This window comes from Stegostoma tigrinum, chromosome 10, assembly GCF_030684315.1.
Source record: "Stegostoma tigrinum isolate sSteTig4 chromosome 10, sSteTig4.hap1, whole genome shotgun sequence".
NCBI lineage: Eukaryota > Metazoa > Chordata > Chondrichthyes > Orectolobiformes > Stegostomatidae > Stegostoma > Stegostoma tigrinum.
This window is the reverse complement of record NC_081363.1, coordinates 29,247,460-29,271,495: the sequence shown is the minus strand read 5'-3', so window position 1 is coordinate 29,271,495 and position 24,036 is coordinate 29,247,460. Positions and strand designations below refer to the sequence as shown.

At 46.0% G+C, this 24,036-nt stretch overlaps 1 protein-coding gene across 1 annotated transcript in view; it reads left to right on the top strand.

Moving 5' to 3' along the window:
* The first annotated feature begins 1,459 nt into the window (after positions 1 to 1,459).
* Positions 1,460 to 24,036, top strand: part of LOC125455778 (synaptotagmin-16-like) — a 183,227-nt gene continuing 160,650 nt past the window's right edge. The window contains exon 1 of the mRNA XM_048538207.2: positions 1,460 to 1,574. Within this exon, the coding sequence (XP_048394164.1) occupies positions 1,562 to 1,574 (13 nt within the window). The 5' untranslated portion in view covers positions 1,460 to 1,561. The remainder of the gene's footprint in view (positions 1,575 to 24,036) is intronic.

Below are 24,036 nucleotides of genomic sequence, written 5' to 3'. Positions count from 1 at the left end.
TGACTGTGACTCAGCCAAATAAACGGAGGAGGCTTGGTGACTGTGATTTTTTTCCAACAGGTTTGAGGTCTCCTCAGCTTCAGAGATGACAGTGGGGTTTCAGGGTGAATGTGCGAACTAGCCATTGCAGAAGAACGGTTCTGATTGAGGTATATGAAATTATGAGAGGCACAGACTAATTGGATCATGAGAATCTTTACCCCACGGCTGGCATTTCTGCTTTTATTCATTCGTGGGATGAGGGCATCACTGGTCAGGCAGCATTTATTGCCCAGAGGGCAGTTAAGAGTCAACCATATTGCTGTGGGTCTGAAGTCACATGTAGGCCAGACTGGGTAATAACAGCAGATTTCCTTCCCTAAAGGACATTAGTGAACCAGATGGGTTTTTCTGACAATCAATGATGGATTAATGGTCATCATTAGAAACTTAAAACCAGATATTTGTTGAATTGAAATTCTACCATGGCAAGATGCAAAAATGGGTCCCCATAACATTATGTAGGTCTCTAGGTTGACAGGCCAGCAATAATAGCAAATGGGGGAGGCATTATTGGTATGTCTAAGACCAGAGAGCAACAGATTAAGATGGGAAATAAGACTTACGGGAGATCGGAGGGGGAGGAAGAAAAGGTTTCACATGGAAAGTGGTAAAAATATGGAGTGTGCTACCTGAGAGGGCAATGGAGACAGATGTACTTACAACATTTGAGAAGTATCTGGATGAGAACTTAAAATGTCAGGGTATGGTGGGCTGTGGACCAAGTGTGGGCAAATGGGATTAGTGTAGTTTTGTGAGGTGACAAAGTGTGGGGCTGGATGAACACAGCAGGCCAAGCAGCATCTCAGGAGCACAAAAGCTGACGTTTCGGGCCTAGACCCTTCATCATAAAGGGGGGATGGGGAGAGGATTCTGAAATAAATAGGGAGAGGGGGGAAGCAGACCGAAGATGAATAGAGGAGAAGATAGGTGGAGAGTAGAGTATAGGTGGGGAGGACGGACAGTTCAAGGGGACGGGATGAGGTTAGTAAGTAGGAAAGGGAGGTGCGGCTTGACGTGGGAGGAGGGGATAGGTGAGAGGAAGAACAGGTTAGGTAGTTTGTTATTTGTTGGTTGGCGTAGACATGGTGAGCCTAAGGGCCTGTTTCCATGCAGTGTGACTCTCTGACTGAAAATGATCATCTCGAACTCGAGCTGTATTCCTGCTTTCAGATCTTTCTAATTAATCTGATCAGACAGATAATGACACACCTCTGCAACAGGTGGAACTTGAACTCTGGCTCATAGGTAGGGGCAGCACCCGTGTGGCATAAAAGCCCAGTACCAGCTGCTGGTTTTACTATTCGTGACATTAGAAGGATTCATGGAGCGAGGAAAGCGGGTTAGGGATTGGCGCTGACTGGAATAAGAGGAGGAGTTAGAGATATTGCAGAGATCGCAGTGCTGCTGCTGGGGTAGGCGAGTGGAAGACAGGCTGCTGTGTTGTATGTCTGGGCTTTGCCTGAGGAATTTCCACCGGGACGGCTGGCCAGGTTAACTCTGCAGCGGACGTGGCCGGATTATGGCGACAGATAGTAAGTGAGCAGCGTACCAGCGTCTATCGATGTTAAACAGAAGCTGGCTGGGGTTTGGAAATATCCATTAGGATGCGATTGGAGCAAGTGCTACCGTAAAAGCAGGTCAGATCCAGCAGCTGCTGGATTCTAGGAAACACTTTGAAGATTGCAGCGACTATCAGAGAGCCTCCCACGTTGAGCTGATGTCCTTGTCAATTTTGTTGTATTTGAATATTGAGATTATGCAACTGTTGATAAGGGGTTGCATGTTGGCTGGGTGTGTTTTATTTTCTATGAGGCGGTGAGCCGCTTTGTGAACTGGTTGACTGACCCAACAATTTGATTTAATATTGGGCGAATTATAGATAGTGGAGAACCCAGAGCTTTATGTCTTAAATAATCATGAAAACAAATGAGTTAGCTGCACTGCTGGACAGATCTCAGGCTACAAATAACGAAGCTTTCTGTTATTACATTGCAGAGAGGCACCGGTGGTCCCTGTCGACAACACCCTGTGCTGGCAGCATCGATTGGCTCCACTCTGTTTAGTTTCTGAATCCTAAACGACCTATTAAAGCAGCTTAAAATTTCCTGGGGGATCGGGAGAGGGCTAAAATAGCTCAAAATAAAGCGACTCAGATTGTAAGGAAACGTAACTTTTTGTTTTCAGCCAACCTCAGTTTACTAGATGGGAGGTCGCCTGGCCAACATGCCCCATTTATTCTGTCCTGGAGTTTTGAATTGCTCACCATCACGACAGGACATGCATTTTTTTTAAATGACAGAGTTAACCAAAAGCACCTACAGTGCAATCTGCTCAGAAGTCCAATAAAGTCTGGATAGCGGGAGGATGTTGCCACATTCTTGCTAAGTGCGAGTCAGTTCCTACCTTTTCCATACAGTATGGAGTAGCTGAGGTAAACAGTGCAGATGTTAAAGACATCAGACATTGGAGCAAAGAGAACAAGAAGGTGTATACATACTTCCTCCCTGCCTACAAACTGAGTAGGAGAGATTGCAGCATAAAATCAATGGCCTCTTTCTATTGTTCTAAATTGCAAGCCACTTTTATGTGGTAGTGAGAAAAAAGATATTTGCAGAATCACTATTGAGGTGGCTTGTTTAAGAAGGTCTCAAAGGCTCCCCACAAGACAAGATAGAAATTGCTTGGCAGAGCCATTTCTTGTTTGCCTTTGCTTACTTTTGGTAATTCCATCATCCAGTATCTGAGGGGAAAGTTCCATAACTGAGGGAAAAACAGGTAATGCTACAGCAGAGAACGAAGTGAGCAATAAAGGAGGAATGTGTAAACAGGAACTAGTGCTGGAGGAGATTATGGAGATAAGGCAAGGGAAGTTTCATTTGAAATTAAATATGACAATGGTGGTCAGTTCTCTGGAGAATGAGGAACCAATGGTGATTGTGGACATGAAAATAGCCTGTGATGGCCTCAACTCCTTATCTCCTTTTATGAAAGATCACACTGCAGTACAGAAGGCATTGGAAAAGTCCAACCTTGTTGGTAATTGTGTGGATTTGTCTTTTAGTAGGTGAAATGATGAAAGAAACCTGTCTGATAAAGCATTGGGATGGAGAAAGGAAGCTGAGTCTGAGGTTGAGCAAAGTACATCAATCTTAGACTGAAATGGCTTAAAAAAAGGAACTTGAATGATGGTTAGTATTATGTTTTTGGAAGAATTTAACCACTTAAACTCAATGTGCTAGTGGAACTGTTTTATATAGCTGTATTTGTAATCTCATTAATATTGTTCAAAAGGGCTATAACCAATGACAGGCAAAGAAAGTATTAATTGCACGGAATGGAAATAATACAGTGGCTGCAGAATAGTGCTAGTGAAACTCAGTTTCGCACATTTTTGGATCTGTATTTTTAGATCAAGTTACTATCTTTGATTTTCGGTTGTAAGAATATGATTTCTTCCTGTGGTGGATCATTAAATAGTTTACATTGTTTTGATGTATTGGGTTTGTTTAACCTTTGTATTCAAGTTGCCTGAATTCATCCCTTCTCTACTTTCTATAATTCTTCTTAGCTGAACCACAACTATTACATTTAGCCAGTTAGACCAATGTAGGAAATAAATCTGAGATGATTCGAGTAGAAGTCCCCTTAGTTATAAATGCTAAACTTTTAATGATTTGTACAGGTGAGCAAGTTTTTAAAAATGTTATTATGTGTATTTTTATTTTATTTTTCCTGGAAAACCTGTCTTTTACAAGTTCTTTTGCCAGTGAGCTGCCCAGTATGCTCATTTTGGATTGTCATCTTGTATGTTGCATTTTTCTTCAATGTTAGCTGTACTCCATAATTTTAGTATCATTTGCAATGTTAAATGATGTTACATGTTAGTAAATGTAAATCACTTAGATACATTATGAATAACAGTGGCTGCGGCACAAATCATTGTAGAACTTCATTGGATCTCACTTCACCTTGCATAACCACCTTTTGCTTTATTGCGTTTTAACCAATATGCTCTGCATCAAATTACTTTTTTCTTGGGTTACACATATCCAAACTTGGTCAAGATCCTACTTTTTCATTTAATATTGAAATCTGTTTAGCAATCCAAGTACATGTAAGAAAAAATAACTTGGAATAGTGCGAATAAGTATTTATAGTAACTTTTATTTTCTATTTCCCCTTATTCAGTTTCTCTTCTTGGGAAATGTTTTCTTTTCTTTCAATTGCCAATCAAGGCCAGTAGCAAAATGCTGGGTCCAGAGAAGACAAGCTATTCAAAAATGGTGTAAGCAAATTTGGAGATTTGCAGCTCCAGTTTAAAAAAAAATAGATTTTAGTCCATATTTTTCTTTTAAAAAAAGTGGTGCAAGGAAAAGTCAAACAGTTGAATATATCAAACTGTGTTTTTTATTTTTACTTTAGATTTAGTATTACAGAAGGTCACGTATGATGTGGGAAGCTTTCTTATTATAAGCTATTTCAGTTCTTAAAGAAATATAATTCTTTATATTAAAATAAAGCTGTATTCTAGTCATTTCCCTAAATCTAAAAATGAAGAATCATAAGGATTTTGGAGCAAGAGTAGCCCATGTGATTCTTCACCATTCAGTAAGATCTGTGCTGATCTGATTCTGCTCTCATCTCTTCTTTCCTGTCTGCAGTCGCAAACCTTGGCTCTCTTGTAAACATCTGTATAAATGCTCCGAATAAATTCCATGACCCAGCCTCAGCTATATCTTGGGAAAGAGAATTTCATACAGTAATGGTCATAGGAGTAGTATGTAGTCACCCGCAGTTAACAGTTTAGATCCAAATCCTTTGACAGTTCAGCTAATTGGAATGGAGTTCAGCCTGCCAACATTAGAGCAATGTTAGTTAACCACAGATCAGTCAGTGGTGGGACTGCGTAGAGCTCAATCCAAACAAAGGAACAATCAAAAATCACTGCATTTATTATGAACCTCCTGCTTCCTGAAACATTCTTTGACATCCCAATCATTTTGTAGATCAGCTGGAATATAATTGTATGGCAAAGTGCCTTTTGCAAATGCATGTCCCTGTTAGTCTGCCAATTCCATCAATCTTCCGCAAGATAATGTGACACAGTGAGGCCATTTAAGTATTTGTTTAGACTGTTTTGTTAGTGTCCAGTGATTAATTATCATCCCAAAGCTCCCAGCTGATGCATCAAAAAAGGTTAAAACAACTGTGAGACTACACGACTCACTGTAGAACATATTTTCACACACATGCATAGACTCGTACACATAGGCCTACCACATTCTTGTTAGAAAACCAAACCATTTAAAAACATAGCTGTGGCCTGGAGTAAAAACCTGTTAATTCAAAACAATCTGAAATGTGTTAGCTAAAGATTATATAGCCTGAGCTGTAAAACAGCAATAAAAGCATCAACTAATGACCATACTATTTTTGTCCTGGATCAGATGGTTATCTTTCATTATTTGAAGTATTTACAATGGACTACACTCAAAACAGATATAACTAATTTGTCACTTAATTAACTCTAACCTCGTAATTATTGAAAAATGACTCAATTCTACATTTTCACTTCATTCTGCTGGTTAACAGCAATATGAAAAAGAGAGCTAAACATAGAAGTCTCTTCCTGTAAGTGGACAGCCTCTCAGCTATGATTGGCTGAACATAGAAAAAGCTTCCTTTAAGGGAGATGAGGCTTGCTGATAGATCACTGAAAGATAAATATTTGATGCTTGTCTGACCAGGCAAGAGTTTAGAGGAAACCTGTGACAAAAAAAATCAGCTTCACTGTAAGGAACTCTGTACTTCAACTGACGGAAACACACACATGCACACTCTTTACATTCCCCTCTCAGCTCTAACAGGACCCATTAACTTCATGAATATCTATATATTCTTCGGCCAAGGTGCCTACTTATTCCCCAGAACTGACAGGAAGCTATTCTATCTTGCTTGCTTGAGATCCAAGACAACAGTGTTCCTAGTCCTCATTAGAAAGTGATTTACCCAGATGTTGTACAATATTCCATTTCTGAAACAACAAAAATATCATGTCTGGAAAGGATTTGGTTTGTCCATCAGGATCAGGGAGATAAATATCATGCACAGGATGTTGCCAGACTGGCATTGTCAGTATTGTCATTGTGATCCTAGTGATAGGGGAGTAGCAAACTCATGCAACAATCTGGACGAGGAAGGTAAATCTGCAAAGACTTTCTTTTGTTCTAGATTTAGTTGTTTGAAGATTTTTGTGCATTGTGATAGCTTCACATTCTCTTCTCTACAATCACTGGCAAACTGTCTAAAAAATGAACTGCAGATGCGAGAAACCAGAAGCAAAAACTGAAATTGCTGGAGAAACTCAGCAGGTCTGGCTGCATCTTTGGAGAGATGCTGTGACCCCCCACTTGCTCACCTCCCCCCACCCCCCCGTCCTCCCGCTCCATCTTCAGCATGTATACCTACTGACAGCCATTCTAGAAAAGGGTCATCTCTCCGCTCATGCTGCCAGAACTGCTGAGTTTCTCCAGCAATTTTCTGCTCTATGTTACTAATGATCTGTCACTTGATGCTGAGATCGATGCATGCATTGTTAAGGGTTGTAGCTGCTGCAAGTGTGTGAAATAGCAGTAACCTGACTGAGAGAGCCAGACTGCGAGTTCTATTGAGACTGCAGCCTTGGTGAGCCCTTCTGCAGGTGAGAGCTGGAAAGTATATGCCAGACAGGAGAAAAAGCTGGACGGTTTCCATTTTTGCTTTCTTAACCATATACTCTGTCAATTGTGGCAAAGTCCCCAAATCTGAGATCCTGCTATGTAGTAATTCAATGAGCACATACTCATCCTTAAACCAACAACACCTATGCTTGTGACTGACCTTCCTCTGGTGAAATATGAAAAGAGTGGATTTTGACATCTTAGGAAATGTTTGCTGATGGTTATGATCTCTGAAGGTTGACTGTTTGCAGTAGCATTTGAAGAGCCCAGGAGAAACAAATAGTTCATCTGATTGAGAAAAGGTCGAGTGAAAGCAGACAAGTGAATTTTGCACTGTCCTGGCCCACTCTCTTCCCCTGCTGCAAATGTGATAGAGACAGCTACATTAGTTTAGGGTTCCTAAGTCACATCCAGCAATGGCAGAAAGAAAGCTCTCATTAGGAAATGCTTTCGAAGCACATGATACCAGCCACTGATATATAAAGTAAAGTTCTTTACAAACCTTGCAGCAGTGTACCTTAATTTCACATTCCTCACCCTTAATTAGTATGAATGTATTTTTGGCATGCCAACTTTGTTTGCGAGCCCGACAATTTGTACAGGATTGTGGTCAGGTTATTGTTCATACCTTTGCATTCAGAAACATGCTGAAGGACAGAAAGGATGTACCTTTAATCCCATCAGTCTAGCCTGTAATTGAGCAATGTTTTAACTTCAGTCACAAACTGCAAAAACATCACTTGTGAAAAGGGCAACAAACTGACTTCTGGAATACATGCATCTTCAATGGTTTCCAATCTTTGTTTAAAATTGAACATTATCACATTCGGTTTATTTAATTGTGAAAGCAGACTGACCTTGAGCATGCACAAAAATCTTCAAACAACTAAATCTAGAACAAAAATAATGTCTTTGCAGATTTACCTTCCTCGTCCAGATTGTTGCATGAGTTTGCTACTCCCCTCATGTTCAGTAAACTATCGACATGGACATGTGTGAGAATATTGAATTCATTCAGACATAAAATGCAACACTTCAAAACCTGAAACCTTTGTCTTTTTCTGAGGAAGGGTCACAACCCGAAATGTCCAATTTCCTGCTCCTCAGATGCTGCTTGGCCTGCTGTGTTCCTCCAGCTCCACGCTGTGTTTTCTCGGTCATTGTTGCAGTTCTGTATCACGGTTATATATTCTGGTACAGAAAAAACAATACAAGGAGAAATAATGGGAAATTTCCCAGAAAAGCAAGAAACGGGTCAAAATATTTTTGGTCTTTAAAGTTTGACAAGAAACATTTAATTAATGGTGAGAGATAGTGGGAACTGCTGATGCTGGAGAATCTGAGATGACAAGGTGTAGAGCTGGACGAACACAGCAGGCCAAGCAGCATCAGAGGAGCAGGAAAGCTGACGTTTCGGGTCTGGACCCTCCTTCAGAAAATGAAAGTTGACCTGTCATGCAATCTGTGACTTTTGATACTGAATCAAGAGCAGAAGGTTCCAAACGTGGAGTTTAAGGAAAGCGTGAGAGGACATCTAGGCGGGAACAATGTGTTCAAGAACTTTAAAGGAGAAAGAACATTGAGATGTTACTTTGTGGGTACGGAGGAGTCAAGGGTCCTCTCTTTGAGGAGCATGGTAATGGCAGCAGATTTCCACTAGAGAGGGACAGTATCTGAGGAGAGAACTGTTTATGGGCTTTTCCTACTGGTGCTTTTTTTTATATACGATCTCTTCAAGACTGTGGTATTTTCCCTAAAACTGATGTTAAGCTATTTCAATTTTTGATGGTTAGAATTGTAATTTGCTATGAGCCAGAGCTCTGGTGCCTTTTTTTGTTTTTGTGGATTTTGATACTGGAGCCTTTACAATCTCCTTCAAAGTTTCTTTCAGAATCTGAGTACATTTTGTCTGAGCCTACAGTAACTTATCCTTTTTAAATTGGATGACTGAATTAAAAGTGAGATGGTTGTAACAGTTTGAAGTATATTATTGCAACTGCAGCAGTCAATGTGTCTCTCCCTGCTCTCCCGTGTTTCTGGGTTATGGTTATGGTTCACCTGATACGTGAATCGCCCCTTGTTCAAATCTAGGTACATACAAGGATTATCAAATGTTGCTCACCATGGGTGAAAAGTGACTCATAAAAATGAATATCAGGTCAGTCTCTAAGATCATCGCTGGCCTGTCACTTGCTTTTGAAGGTGCTCTTCTCAAATGGAAGACATTGCAAACCAAAGTTACAATTCAGCAATTGTGATGGGTTGTGTTTGCTCGCGCTGGTAGAATAGGCATGGGAGATTGAAAGCGAAATGTAGACCGCGTAGGATCAAGGCCATTCAGCTATTTGGACCCACAGTTGGCTGAGTGTCAGGAAACAGAGTGATAGTTGAACAGTGTTTCTCCAACTGGAAGCCTGTCTCCGGTGGGTATCAGTGTTGTGACCCTTGGTGTTTGTGCTTTATATAAATGATTTAAACTTGAATGTTAGAAGGTTGAAAAGTAAGTTTGCAGACCATATGAAAATTGGTGGGATGGATAGCCTTAGAGTACAGGACAATATAGCTAGGTGAATAGATTACCATTGATCAGGCCAACGGAATTCAGTTTGTGTAAGCGTGAGGTGAAGGGACATGGGGACAGGACAAACAAGGCAAGGGAATACATGACGTTAGGACCCTGTGAAGCATCAGAGAGACTGTGGTGTACGTGTACATTGGTCCCGTAATGTACCAGAGCAGGTCAATAAAGTGGTTAAGAAGGCATATGGGATACTTTCTGTTATTAGCTGAAGCATTGAGTTTAAGAACAGGAAGGATGTGTTGGAACTATAGAAAACTTTGTGTGTACGTTTGGAATCTACATTCTAGGAGGAATGTGTTAACAGTGAAGAGGAGATTTACCACGATGTTATGTGGGCTGGAGAATTTCAGTTCTAAAAAGAGACAGGGGTTGCTTACCTTAGAGCAGAGGAGATTGATTGATTTGGGATGTATCAAATTACAAGGAGCATAGAAACACTTTCCTTTTGGTGGAGGGATCAATGCTTAGGATGTTGATTTAAGGTAAGCAGCAGAAGTTTTAGAAGAGATGTGAGGAAAGTATTTTTTTCGCCCAGAGGAATATGGGAAACTGGAACTCCCTGCAGATTAGAATAGTTAGACGCTTGTAGACGTGATGGGCTGCAGGGCCTTTATCAGAGCTATGGATCTCAATGATTCTGTGTTCTGGCTTTTACAGGGCAGTGGGTTATTGTCCTTTGTATCTTCATTAGTCCTTTAGCAAGCTTACCATTCTCTCTATTTGAGAAGCAGTGTCAAGACACCTCGTGGTCCCTCAAGATCTCACACAATCGTGTGTCCACAGCTGTGGAAATCAAACTTCAAAATAGCTGCTGTCCCAAACCTGGTGATTCAAGCTTACTCATTGGTTTTGGGTTGCCCGGGCTTTGGGCGCAGAGCCTATCCATTTTATCTTTTAGTTGGTAATTGAATGTATAACTATCCCTGCCATTAGTTTAGATGGTTCTCATTGTCAGGGATGGGATGTCCCCATCTCGCCTTTCAGGGTACCATTTTCCAAGGAATTTTTTTTCACCCGAACAGGCCTCTTGCAAATTCTTCCTGAGCCCAGGACTGTCTAGTCCCAATACCAAATGAAACAAACAAGGGTGGTCATCTGGCTGGGAGCCATTTTGTAAGATTACAATTTTAAAGACAGACTGGCTTTCCTTCCAGAATATGTAATATATAGTGTACTGAAACAGTTGTGACATATTGTAATCTTTCCTCAAGTTCACCATACAATCCCTTTTCAACATTATTTAATTTTCATGGTTTATATACTCCATCTTTATTGAAATACGTTGATCCTTTTTATTTATAAGTGGCATCTCATTAATGTTTACATGTTTACATATTTTCTTCATGGAAGAACTCCTTTATAAATACAAGCCAATGTTACATAACGTCTTTGCCTGTCAAATTTACTTTTTCCCAGTTAAACTTCTTTCATGCTTCCTCTGTCCCTCAGGTCTGTTTAATCCCCACAAGCTGTTGCTCCAGTCCGTGTTCATTTGGAACTGCCATAGCATTAAAAAAAGCAGAAGTACCTCATTGACAAGAATTACTGTTACTGTTGACCTAAAACTGGACTAGAGTAGCCATATAAGTATAGAACATAGAACAGTACAGCACAGTACAGGCCCTTCAGCTCATGATGTTATGCTAAACTTTTACCCTAATCCTAAGGGCTATCTCACCTCCACCCCTACCTTTTATACTATCATCCTTATGCCTATCTAATAGCCACTTAAATGCCCCTAATGAGGCCGACTCCGCTACCCTCCCCAGCAATGCATTCCACTCTCTGAGTAAAGAACCTACCTCTGACGTCTCCCCTATATCTACCTCCACTCACTTTAAAACTATGCCCCCTTGTAATAGCTACCTCCACCCTAGGAAAAAGCCTCAGGCTGTCTACTCTCTCCACCTCTGATCATTTTGTACACCTCTGTCAAGTCACCTCTCATCCTTTATCGCTCGGAAGAGAAAAACCCTAGTGCTCTTAACCTTTCCTCGTAAGACCTTCCCTCCATTCCAGGCAACATCCTGTAAATCTCCTCTGCAGCTTTTCCAATGCTCCCACATCTTTCGTGTAATGAGGTGACCAGATCTGGACGCAATACTCCAGATATAGCTGAACCAGGCTTTTGTATAGCTGGAGGATAAAAAGTATGGTGGCTACAAACGCGGGTCAGAGGCAGGAATAGTTTTTTGTTTCCTTCATTCATTCACAGGATGAGGGTGTCACTGGCCAGGCAGCATTTATTGCCCATCCCTAATTACCCAGAGGGTAGTTAAGAGTCAACCACATTGTTGTGGGCCTGGAGTCACATGTAGGCCAGACCAAGAAAGAATGGCAGCTTCTTTCCCTCAAGGATATTAGCAAACCAGATAGGTTTTTCCTGACAATCAACAATGGATTCATGGTCATCGTTAGATTCTTAATTCCAGATATTTTATTGAAATCAAATTCCAACATCTGCCTTGGCAGCATTCGAACCCAGGTCCCCAGAATGCTGTCTGGGTCTCTGGATTGATATTCCAGCGATAATACCACTAGGCCAATGACTTCCCTAGGGCAGTGAGTAACTCACCTCCTGACTCCCCAAGCCTATCCACCATCTATGGGCTACAAGTAAGGAGCATGATGGAATACTCTGCAGTTTCCTAGATGACTGCAGCTCCAAAAACATCATGAAGAATGACACCATTCAGGGCAAAGCATTTCACATTCATCCCCTTCAACACTGACACTCAGCAGCCGCAGTGTGTACCGTCTACACAAGGCACTGCAAAAATTCACCAAGATTCTTTTAGATCAGACCAGAAGGACCTCTTCCATCTGGAAGCAGAAGGGCATCAGATAAATGGGAATGCCACCACCTGCAAGTTCCTGTCCAGGCCACTTACCATCCTGACTCATAATTATCTCATCAATCATTCAGTGTCACTGGATCAAAATCTTGGAATTCTCTACCTAACAGCATTGTGGGTGTATCTGTAGCACGTGGACTGCAGTGGTTCAAGAAGGCAGCTCACCACCACCTTCTCCAGGGCCATTAGGAATGGCAAAAATGCAAGGCAGCTGGCGATACCCACATCTCTTAAGTGAATTAAAGAACTATCTCTATTTTTTATGATACAATTGTAACAGTAGTGGTGCTTAATGCACCCTTTTTATTTCATTACTGTCAATAATGTATAAGCAGTGTTCCCACAAGATGTGAGAGGTTTGACACCCGCCCCCAAGCTGAATTCTATCATCTCTCCCTGTAACTAGAATTACTTTGCAATAATCGGTGGCACATTAGTACCCAGCTCACAGCTGCAGCTACTTATAAAACACAATTCGGCTAAAATTACATGCGGGTCACATACGCCCACAGACTCTCACACATTCACGCACTCATTCACACCTCACACACCATCACACTCACACACATATGCTGTCTCTCTCTCTCACACACACACACACACACTCACTCTCTCACACTCAAACACACACAAGAATTAAAGTAGCATTGAATCATTCACCTCTCCCAACACCTCAGCAGTAACAGAACCACGTGGAATGAAGCTAGGTTTTCAGTGTTACTGCTTAGCATGGAATTGCTCAAAGATTTGTTAGAATAGTAGCTGTGGTACAGTTGGTAACTCTTTGAGTTAGAAGATCGTGGGTTCAAATCCCACATCAGGACTTGAGCTGTACAATCAAAGCTGACACTCTGGTGCAGTACTGAGGGAGTGCTACACTGTCAAAGGGGCTACCTTTGGGATGAAATGTTAAGCAGAGGCCTATTCTGTCCCTTCAGGTGGAAGAAAAGATTCCATGGCACTATTGTATAGAAGAGAGCAGGGTGGTTATCTGTACTGCCCTGGCCAATATTTATCCCTCAGTCAGCACTGGAAATCAGGGAACAGGGTATTCCCAATCTTGCCCTGGCAGCTGTAGAGGTGGGCAATGGCTGGGCAGCTGAATTATTTAGAAAAAGGAGCAGGCTGGCACCACTTTCTCAGATGGTGCTTCCTGCTGGTGACGGCAACCTGGGCAGAAGCAGCAGGAAACTGGGTAACGAATGTGATGGGGTAATGAGTATCAGTCTTGCTGCGAAGGGATGACTCTTTAGAAGTGAGATGAAGAGGAGCTTCTTCATCCAGATCTCATTGCCACAGAAGGCTGTGGAGACCAAGACATTGGGTCTATTCAAGATAGAGATCAATGTGATCTTGGTTTGTAAGGGGATTAAGGGATTCGAGAGAAGGCAGGAGAATGAGGTTGGAGATATCTATCAACCATGATTGAATGGTGGAGCAGAGTTGATGGGCCAAAAGTACAACAAAATAGGCCAATTTTATGGCTTTATGGTATGTTCTGGTTACCACCCAACAGTGACTGGTGACTGTGGTAGTGTGTTGCTCCCAATCCTCTTTCTTGTTTCAAATTAATACATTAAACCAGATTAGAATTTGCCAGCGGCAAAGGGGCGCTGTAACAAAAAAACAGATTTCAAAGCTTACAAGAACTATTTGTGTTTCAATAGAGGGCCACTGCATTCAAAGCCTTAATTCTGCTTTCTCTCCACTGATGCTGCCAGACTTGCTGAGTTTCTCTATTTTTGTTTATGATATAATTTGCTTTAAATTGGATGTGGTGATTATGCGCGCCTGTCTTCCTGAAAAGGTAATGTATGCAGAGTTATTGAATATTTTTTAGGCAGACATAGATCAATCCTTATTAAGAAAGGAGGTGAATAGGCTAAGCAGGAATGCAGACAGGAGGTTACAATCAGATCAACTGTGATCTTATTGAATGGCAGAGATTGCTCAAGGGCTGAATGGCCTATGTCTGCTCCAAATTTATATATCTGTACAAGTGGTACCCACTCTGACTGAGTGCTCCGACAGCTGTTATTGTGGTTATGGGTTAAACTGCTCAATATTCTCTCAATAATAATCTCCTGCATGTTACAGAGTCATAGAGATGTACAGCACGGAAACAGACCCTTACGGCAACTCGTCCATGCCAACCAGGTATCCTAAATTAATTTAGACCCATTTTCCAGCATTTGGCCCATATCCCTCTAAACCTTTCCTATTCATTCACCCATCCAGATGCCTTTTTAATATTATAATCATACCAGCCTCCACCACTTCCTCTGGCAGTTCATTCAATACATGCACCACCCTCTGTGCGAAAAGCTTGCCCCTTTGGTCCCTTTAAAATCTTTCCCCTTTTATCTTAAACCAACGCCTTCTAGTTTTGGACTACCCCACCCCGGAGAAAAAAACTTTGTCAATTACCCTATCCACGCCCTTCATGATTTTAAAGACTCTATAAGGTCACCCCTCAGCCTCACAACATCCTTCCCATAGCAGGGAGACATGAATTGTACGCAGTATTCCAAAGTGGCCTGACCTATCCCCTCCCTACCTCCCCACCTAAACTCTCCTCTCCACCTATCTTCTTTTCTCCCCATCTTCGGTCCGCCTCCCCCTCTCTCCCTATTTATTCCAGTTCCCTCTCCCCATCCCCCTCTCTGATGAAGGGTCTAGGCCCGAAACGTCAGCTTTTGTGCTCCTGAGATGCTGCTGGGCCTGCTGTGTTCATCCAGCGTCACATTTTATTATCTTGGATTCTCCAGCATCTGCAGTTCCCATTATCACTAACCTATATCCTGTACAGCTGCAAAACGAGCCCCCAACTCCGATACTCAAGCACTGACCAATATAAGCAAGCATTCCAGGCGCCGCCTTCACTATCCCCGTCTACCTGCGACTCCACTTTCGTCTAGTCAACAAAGAATGCTGTCATCTGTGCAAAAGTGACACAGCCCAAAGCTAGGCCGAATAGGCCCAAGTTTGCTTGTGGCTCCCATTTAATGTGATCTGCACTCACTTTCGCAGTGTCATTGTCCAGCTGCCAGGTTGGGGTCTCTGGGGTAGTATAGCATTAGATCCATTAGGACAGGAAAAGGCACATCAAAGTCAGGCACGTAAGGAATAGACGATGATTGACTTTCTTTGCGGAATATGTTCTATTGATAAAGTTGGTTAGGCGTGCTCATTTTTTTGTAGTTATTACTATTCCATTATGGCCGTGTAAATGCAGTGATGGAGTAGTGTTCGGGAAATGCTGGTCAGTTTGGAATTGGACCTGGGTGACTGCTAATGCAATGGATGAGCCTTCCTGAAGGCCCTCCTTTGGGGGTGAAGACACTGTCGAGGTTGCCTTCATCTTTCTGTCCCCTCCCTTACCTCATATCACCATCACTAATGTACCTGGTCCTCAGCCACTCTCTGAATAGCTGATGTAACGAGTGGGGTCCCCTCGCCATGTGGAGGGTGTGTAGTATGCACCAGAACATGACAAATCTTAATATCCATCCTGATGAGTACTGCAGGGATCTGTCGGTGTGGTCCAGGTAATAAAACAAAGCTCCATTTATGCAGCGTTTTGTGTGGAGACAGATAAACAGAGGCTTAGGTCTGTAGCCTGTCATCAGAACTGATGGAATCATATCTGATGTAAGGTCCACAGTCTTAAAAGGTTTCTCTCTGGACAGAAACTGTATTGACTACTCTACTTATAGTGGCATTGGGAAAAGTGCAGTTCTAAAATCATCAGTGCAGTATGCAACTTTCACCAGGACGATTTCAAAGTAGGATGATTTTACACCTGCAGTTGAATGAAATAGCACATAGATTCTAACAGTGTAAAAGATAGTCAGGATATAAAAGAAATGCTGTGCCACGACAGCTTTCATAACTCCAAAGCTATTCCAAGGAACCAATGAAATACTTCACTAAAGTGTGAGTACTGTTGATTTAAGTCTGCATTGCGCATTATAAAGCGATTCATTTGACTTAAAAGCTTTAGCATGTTAGTCTCTTGTGTGAAAGACTATACTGTTTCCTACATTAGTCAATACAATATTGTGACCAATATGATACCATGATTGTCAGCATGTGTCTTGGAGATCTGTTGAAGGGATTTATTGCTTTGCTGCCCTGAATTAACTGCAGAATTACTCTTCCAGTTGTAACTCTGATTTGCAGCTTGGTATTTTATTTTGCATCTGTGAAATGAATAGCTGCTGTCCTGAAGTCCCTTCTGAATAGAACCGTGCACAGAAAGACAGAATTATCAAGATCAGCTTTAGCTCTCACCAGGTTATTTTCCTACAATTTATTTCAGGTAATATGGAAATTACATTCTTCAAATTAAACATTGAAATTCAGCTGATGTTAATTTCCTTCTGGTATCTTTATCATTACAGGACACAGAATATAGTCATGATACATTTAGGCAGAAAATGGCTTTTTTTAAAAAATGTCTTTGCAAAGTTCCAGGCTATTAATGTGATATTTTAACTGGTCTGTCACCGGCTGTGACTATCCAGGAAGATCACTACTTTGGAAAAAAACTAGGCTTAATTTTGCAGATTTCCTAAAATGGTATGAATGTTTAATCCTTTCTTAGCATAGGACAAAGATTATAGTGAGGTACCCTGCTTTACACAAGTGAGCATAAGGCAATGAGCCATTTGATTTGGGAATTCCCACTGGTAGAATTTTACTTTCCCTGCAGTGGATTTGAGGATGGGGTTGGTGGAGGAACTGTGCACAATTATAAATACTTGTGGCCTGTAAACCACCTGTCTGCCCACCCTGATCTCACCTCCGGTTTTACACAGGGAGGCCTTTTACTATCCAGTGAATGGCTGTAAAATTACCTCCTCCTGCTCCAGCACCTATTTACCAATGGTAAAGGGGAGGCCCATGCCAGCTGCGTCAGCCTGGCAGATTTTAATCGGGTAAGGCTGGATTTGGGGAAGAACCTCTTTTGAGGGATCACCATGCCCTCAGAAGTACCCCATCTCTAACTGTTTCTGCCCCCACTCAAAAAAAAGTCCCCTCCTTTCATGGTGTCTGTTAGCCTGGTCCCATTGATCCAGTGGACTTACCTGAAGTCAGGCCTCCATTAGCTCATTCTCTTTGGAGGTTTGCCTTTATCCCAGTATCGGCCACTGCTCTAACCCGGAACTTCAGGGGCTGCTAGACAATCTGATTGCTCTCAGAGGTGTTGGGTTGGGGGCGGGCGGGGTGGGGGGGGAGCGTGAAGAAATGCAGTCAAAGTCCTGTTTGCCAGCCAGTTTAACATTCCAAGGAGCATTAAATGGCTGCAGCAGGCAATATCAGCTGGAATGCTGTTCCCACAAACTGTTCAGAGTGCAGAGTGGCTAATCCCACGATCAGCCTGGTTTTTTGACTCAAGTGAAAGCTGCTGCTTGTTCTGTGCCTTTACACATCATTGGCCATGAAGTTGCATAGATGTTCCTGCTCTGATAAATCTGGAGGGAATTTTACCTGGTTGTTCTTGTTGCACTGGTTTCATACCAGTCGGTTGCAGAATGTTTTAGGATCCAGACCTTCACTGCCAGTACTATCAAAGATCTATGTTACTTGCCTTCAGTTAGTGAAACAAAGTTCCATTTAAGCCGAGATTTGTATGGAGACACATAAACCAAGTCTTAGAACCGACAAAAACCATTTCTGATGAAAGATCCACAATCTTGAAAGGGAACGCCAGTTCTTGCTAGACAGATACTGTTTCAGGATGTGAGTTTGCTCGCTGAGCTAGAAGGTTCATTTTCAGACGTTTCATCACTTTTTTTTTAAATTTGAAAAAATATACTTTATTCATAAGATGTTCAAAAAATAAAACATACTTATACACCTATCCAGTCATGCAAGCCGCTCCGGGTTACCCAGGGGGTACGTACACCAACTGAAGGAAAAAAAACAAAGCAAAGAAAATACCCCGGCAGTTGTCACCCCGCACAGTCCCAGTTGGCCCCCTGACCAGTTGGGGAAGGTGCCAGCTGGGCCCAGTTACCAGATAGGGCCCTTTTTTCTATTCTGGACGAGGGGTTTCATACTGTGGTCTTTCCCCACCGCGCCTTGGCGGCGGCTGCCCCAAGCTTTAGCGCGTCCCTCAGCACGTAGTCCTGGACCTTGGAGTGCGCCAGTCTGCAACACTCGGTCAGGGTCAGTTCTTTCAGCTGGCAGACCAGCAAGTTGAGGGCAGACCAAAGAGTGTCTTTCACCGCATTGATGGTCCTCCAGGCGCAGTTGATGCTAGTCTCGGTGTGCCTCCCGGGAAACAGCCCGTAGAGCACGGAGTCCCGCGTCACGGAGCTGCTCGGGATGAACCTTGACAAATACCACTGCATCCCCCTCCAGACCTCCTGCGCATAGGCACACTCCAGAAGGAGGTGATCGACAGTCTCGTCCCCCCCGCAGCCACCTCGAGGGCAGCGTGCGGTGGCTCAGAGATTCCGGGCATGCATAAAGGATCTCACTGGCAGAACCCCTCTCACCGCCAGCCAAGCAATGTCCTTGTGCTTGTTTGAAAGTTCTGGCGATGAGGCATTCTGCCAAACGACTTTGGCAGTCTGCGTGGGGAACCACACGACGGGATCCACCCTCTCCTTTTCCCAAAGGGTCCCGAGGATACTACGTGCTGACCACTGCCTGATGGCCTTGTGGTCAAAGGTGTTTACTTTCAAAAATTTCTCCACGAAGGACAGGTGGTACGGAATGGTCCAACTACTCGGAGCGTTCTGCAGCAACGAGGCCAGGCCCATCCTTCGCAACACCGGGGACAGGTAGAACCTCAGTAAGTAGTGACACTTGGTGTTTGCATACTGAGGATCTACGCACAGATTGATGCAGCCGCACACAAAGGTAGCCGTCAGGGCGAGGGTGGCGTTCAGTACGCCCTTTCCCCAATTTTCCAGGTCTTTGTACATGGTGTCCCTGTGGACCCGGTCCATCCTTGACCCCCAAATGAAGTGGAAGATGGCCCGGGTGACTGCAGCGGCGCAGGCCCAGGGAATAGGCCAGGCCTGCGCCACATAACAGTACCGAAAGCCCCTCGCACCTGACAACCAGGTTCTTACCCACGATGGAGGGGGCCCGGAGCGTCCACCTGCCCAGCTTCTGCTTCAATTTGGTGATACGCTCCTCCCAAGTCTTAGTGCACGCCCCAGCTCCACCAAACCAAACACCCAGCACCTTCAGGTAGTCTGTCCTGACGGTGAAGGGGATGAAGGAGCGGTCGTCCCAGTTCCCGAAGAACATGACCTCGCTCTTACCCCTATTGACTTTGGCACCCGAGGCCAGTTCAAACTGGCCGCAGATGTCCAATAGTCTACTCACCGACCGACGATCGGTGCAGAAGATGGCGACATCGTCCATGTACAGGGAGGTCTTGACCTGAAGGCCTCCGCTGCCTGGGACAGTCACGCCCTTCAGGCTCACGTCCTTCCTGATGGATGCGGCGAAGGGCTCCACACAGCACACGAACAAGGCAGGAGAGTGCGGGCAGCCCTGCCTGACTCCAGATCTAACAGGAAAACTGTCTGATTCCCACCCATTGATCGAGACTGCGCTAACGATGTTGGCGTAGAGCAGCCGGATCCAATTGCGGATGCCCTCCCCGAACCCCAATTTGGAGAGGACGTCCCTCATGTAAGCATGAGAGACCCTGTCGAAGGCCTTCTCCTGGTCCAGGCTGACGAGGCAGGTGTCCACCCGCCTGTCCTGTACGTAGGCAATCATATCCCTGATGAGCGCAAGGCTCTGTGATCGTCCTGCCCGGCACAGCACAGGTTTGGTCAGGGTGAATCACTGACTCCAGGACAGACCTGACCCGGTTGGCTGTGACCTTGGCCAGGATTTTGTAGTCCACGTTCAAAAGTGAAATGGGACGCCAATTCTTAATTTCTTCCCTCTCCCCCTTCCTCTTGTAAATGAGGGTGATGATGCCCTTCCTCATGGACTTGCACGTTTCCCCTGCCCGAAGCGCACTATCGTACACCTCCAGCAGGTCCTGGCCGACCAAGCCCCACAGAGCGGAATACAGCTCAACCGGTAAGCCGTCGCTTCCGGGAGTCCTATTCCTCTGCAAGGACTTGAGGGCTCTGGTCAGCTCGTCCAGGGATATCGGCCGGTTCAGCCACTCCCTCGTGCCGTCGTCTAAGACCTCCGTGATAGACGACAGGAATGACTCGGAGGCCGTGCTGTCCGTGGGCTTCGTGTCGTACAGTCCGGCATAGAAGGATCTGCTGATCCTCAAAACGTCGGGCCGAGACGACGTCACCGAGCCGTCGTCCTCCTTCAGCCGGCTAAGCACAGAGCTCTCTTTGTGCACCTTCTGAAAGAAGAAACGCGAGCACATCTTGTCCTGCTCCATGGAGCGGACCCTGGACCGGAAGATTATCCGGGAGGCCACCGCGGCGAAGAGCGAGGCTTGCTGGCCCCTCACCTCGCGGAGGTCCTCCGTGACATCGACCCCCATCAACTGCAGAAGGAGCAGGTTCTGCACCCTTCTCTGGGGTCGCGACAGCTTTCCCCGCCTCTCTCTTGCCTTCCGAACACCCTTGAGGACAAAGAACCTCTTGATGTTCTCCTTCACCGTCTCCCACCAGTCGCCTGGAGACTCAGAGGGGTTTCACGGTTCTCCAACCGGCGTACTCCCTCTTAAGCTCCTCGACGTTCTCTGGGGTCAACAGAGTCGTGTTGAGCTTCCACGTCCCCTTGCCGGCCGGCTGGTCGTCCTGTAAGTGACAGTCGGCCAGCGGGAGGCAGTGGTCAGAGAAGAACACCGGCTCGACGCCGGTGGACCTGACCGAGAACGTCCGTGACACAAACAGGAAGTCTATCCTTGAGCGGATAGACCCGTCTGGCCGCGACCAGGTGTACCTCTGCTGCGCTCCGTCTGCAGGGGTGCTGAAGACATCGAGCAGCTTGGCGTCCTTCACTGTGCCCATCAGGAATCTGGACGTGATGTCTAGTTGACTCCCCCCACCCGCTGTCCCTACTCTGGATCTTCCATCTGCATCAGTGATGCAGTTGAAGTCTCCGCCTAGGATGACCGGCCTGGACGTAGCCAGCAGGGGTGGAGGCCGCTGCAGGACAGCCAACCTCTCACCCCGTACCACTGGGGCGCACATGTTGATCAGCCTCAGGGGAGCGTTCCCATAGGTGACGTCAGCCTCTAGGAGGCCCCCCCCCCACCACCTCCTGAACTTGAGAGATGGTGAATTTGCGCCCCCGCAGCAGAATAGCCAGGCCCGAGGAGCGACAGTCGTTACCCCCCCGACCAGATCGAAGGCCCACGGGTCCAGGCGCCGGACCATTTCCCGTAGCTGCTGAGGTGCGGTATCCCGCACTCCTGCGGAAACAGGAGGTCTGCCTCGATGGTGGTCAGGTAGGCCAACGTGGACACACATCTTGCGATGGACCTGACACTGCGCACATTAATGCTTGCAACTCGTACCCCCATTGTGGGCAGTGACCGCAGTACCCTCCCCAAGTCCAAGGTCCAGCCCCTCCATCTGTCTCTTCATGCCCATTGCCCGGGCTAACTGCTGGACGCTCTCCGGGCTCAGGAAACCGTCTGTGCTGCCTTCCGGGTGGCATCCCCCGTCAGGGGTGCGGAGGCAGGAGGGTCCGGCTCTGGGTCAGGCTGGGGACGCGCTGTTTCCTCCTTCCCGCCTGGAAGTTCCGGGGGGCCCTCCAGTGCTCCAGCGGCACTTGACTGGGTGTCGGAGGGAGCCTCAGGACGGCTCCCGTCACCTGGAAGCGGGGTGCTGCTTTCCTTCCCCCTCGAGACCTTTAACTTCTGCTTCGGGTGGGCCCTCTCCGAATCCTCCTCGTCAGAGGAGCTCTTATAGCCCCCCTGTAGCTGCCTCTTCCCGCCTGATGGTTGCGGTTCCTGGGCCCGTCGACGCACCTTCCTCCTCACTTTCCGGACTGTAGTCCACTCCCCTGGGTCACCTGTCACCGCCTCCATTGGCTCCGGGTTGTCGGGGGGGATCGGAGCCTGCAGGGGTGCTTTGCTGGCCTCGGACCCATCCTGCGGGGCTGGGCCCTCCTGCACATTAGTGGGGTCCTTGCTGGGCCCTGGTGCCTTCCTCTCCTCCGGGGGGGCAGGCTCCGCATTTCCCCTGCCAGCGACCTGGGCGTAGGTGGTACCCCACCGCAGGCATGCCCGATAGAGGTGGCCTGCTTCCCTGCAAAGGTTGCAGCTTCTCTCTTGTGGGCAATCCTTTGCAAGGTGTCCCTCCTCCCTGCAGTTCCTGCAGATGGTGGCTTTGCAGTCAGCCGCCACATGACCTGACCTACCACAGGCATGGCAGACTTTAGGTTGCCCTGCGTAGGTCAGGTAGTCCCTGCTCCCGCCGATCGCGAAGCTGGACGGTGGGTGTACGACATTCCCGTCTGCACCCATCCTCAGCGTCACCTTGACCTGCCTCTTACTGGTCCAGATGCCAAAGGGGTCCATGATGTCAGTTAGGTCCTCTTCCACCTTCACGTACCTTCCGAGGAAGGTCAGGACATCAACTGCTGGCACATGCGGGTTGTACATGTGTACAGTCACCATACGGCTCCTCTGTGCTGGCATCACAAACAGTGGGACAGCGGTCAATACAGAGAGGGGGCCCTCACCTCCTTTCTACTTGAACCTCCAGGAAGCGCTTGCAAAGCTTGGCACTCCTGAAGGTCACATCGTAAAAACCTCCTCCGGGGAAATCCTGCAGGCAGTAAATGTCCGCAGCAGCGAACCCACAACAGTCCGACAGGACCCTCTTCACGAAGAAGGTGCGGTCCACAGGTGCACCTTCATCCACCTTCTTTACAGAAACACGGAATGTGTTCCGGACCCCCTGACCTGGGGCACGAGCACTTGCCGCAGCCGTCGTTGCAGGTTGGCTGCTCCCTGAACCAGCGTTAGGCCGAAGCCAGCATTAAGATCCACTGGTCGCAAGGGTGCACAGCCAACCCGACGTCCTCCTTTCACCTCCAAGACAGCGCTCTCGTCCTCTCAGTCCACAAGAGAGTGGGTCTTTATTGTGTTCGAGATGTAAGTTGGTTCACTGAGCTTGGAGGTTTGTTCCCAGATGTCTTGTCACCTTTTTTTTTTATTTGAAAAAATATACTTTATTCATAGAATGTACAAAAAATAAAACATTTATACACCTACCCAGTCATGCAAGCCACTCCGGGTTACCCGGGGGTACGTACACCAACTAAAGGAAAAAAAAAACAAAACAGAGAAAAAAAAACAAAGCAAAGAAACCGCCCCGGCAGTCGTCACCCCGCACAGTCCCAGTTGGCCCCCTGACCAGTTGGGGAAGGCGCCAGCTGGGCCCAGTTACCAGTTAGGATTCTTTTCCCTTTTCTGGACGAGGGGGTTCATACGGTGGTCTTTCCCCACCGCGCCTTGGCGGCGGCTGCCCCAAGCTTTAGCGCGTCCCTCAGCACGTAGCCCTGGACCTTGGAGTGCGCCAGTCTGCAACACTCGGTCGGGGTCAGTTCTTTCAGCTGGCAGACCAGCAAGTTGCGGGCAGACCAAAGAGCGTCTTTCACCGCATTGATGGTCCTCCAGGCGCAGTTGATGTTGGTCTCGGTGTGCGTCCCCGGAAACAGCCCGTAGAGCACGGAGTCCCGCGTCACGGAGCTGCTCGGGACGAACCTCGACAAATACCACTGCATCCCCCTCCAGACCTCCTGCGCATAGGCACACTCCAGAAGGAGGTGATCAACAGTCTCATCCCCCCCGCAGCCACCTCGAGGGCAGTGTGCGGTGGCGCAGAGATTCCGGGCATGCATAAAGGATCTCACTGGCAGAGCCCCTCTCACCGCC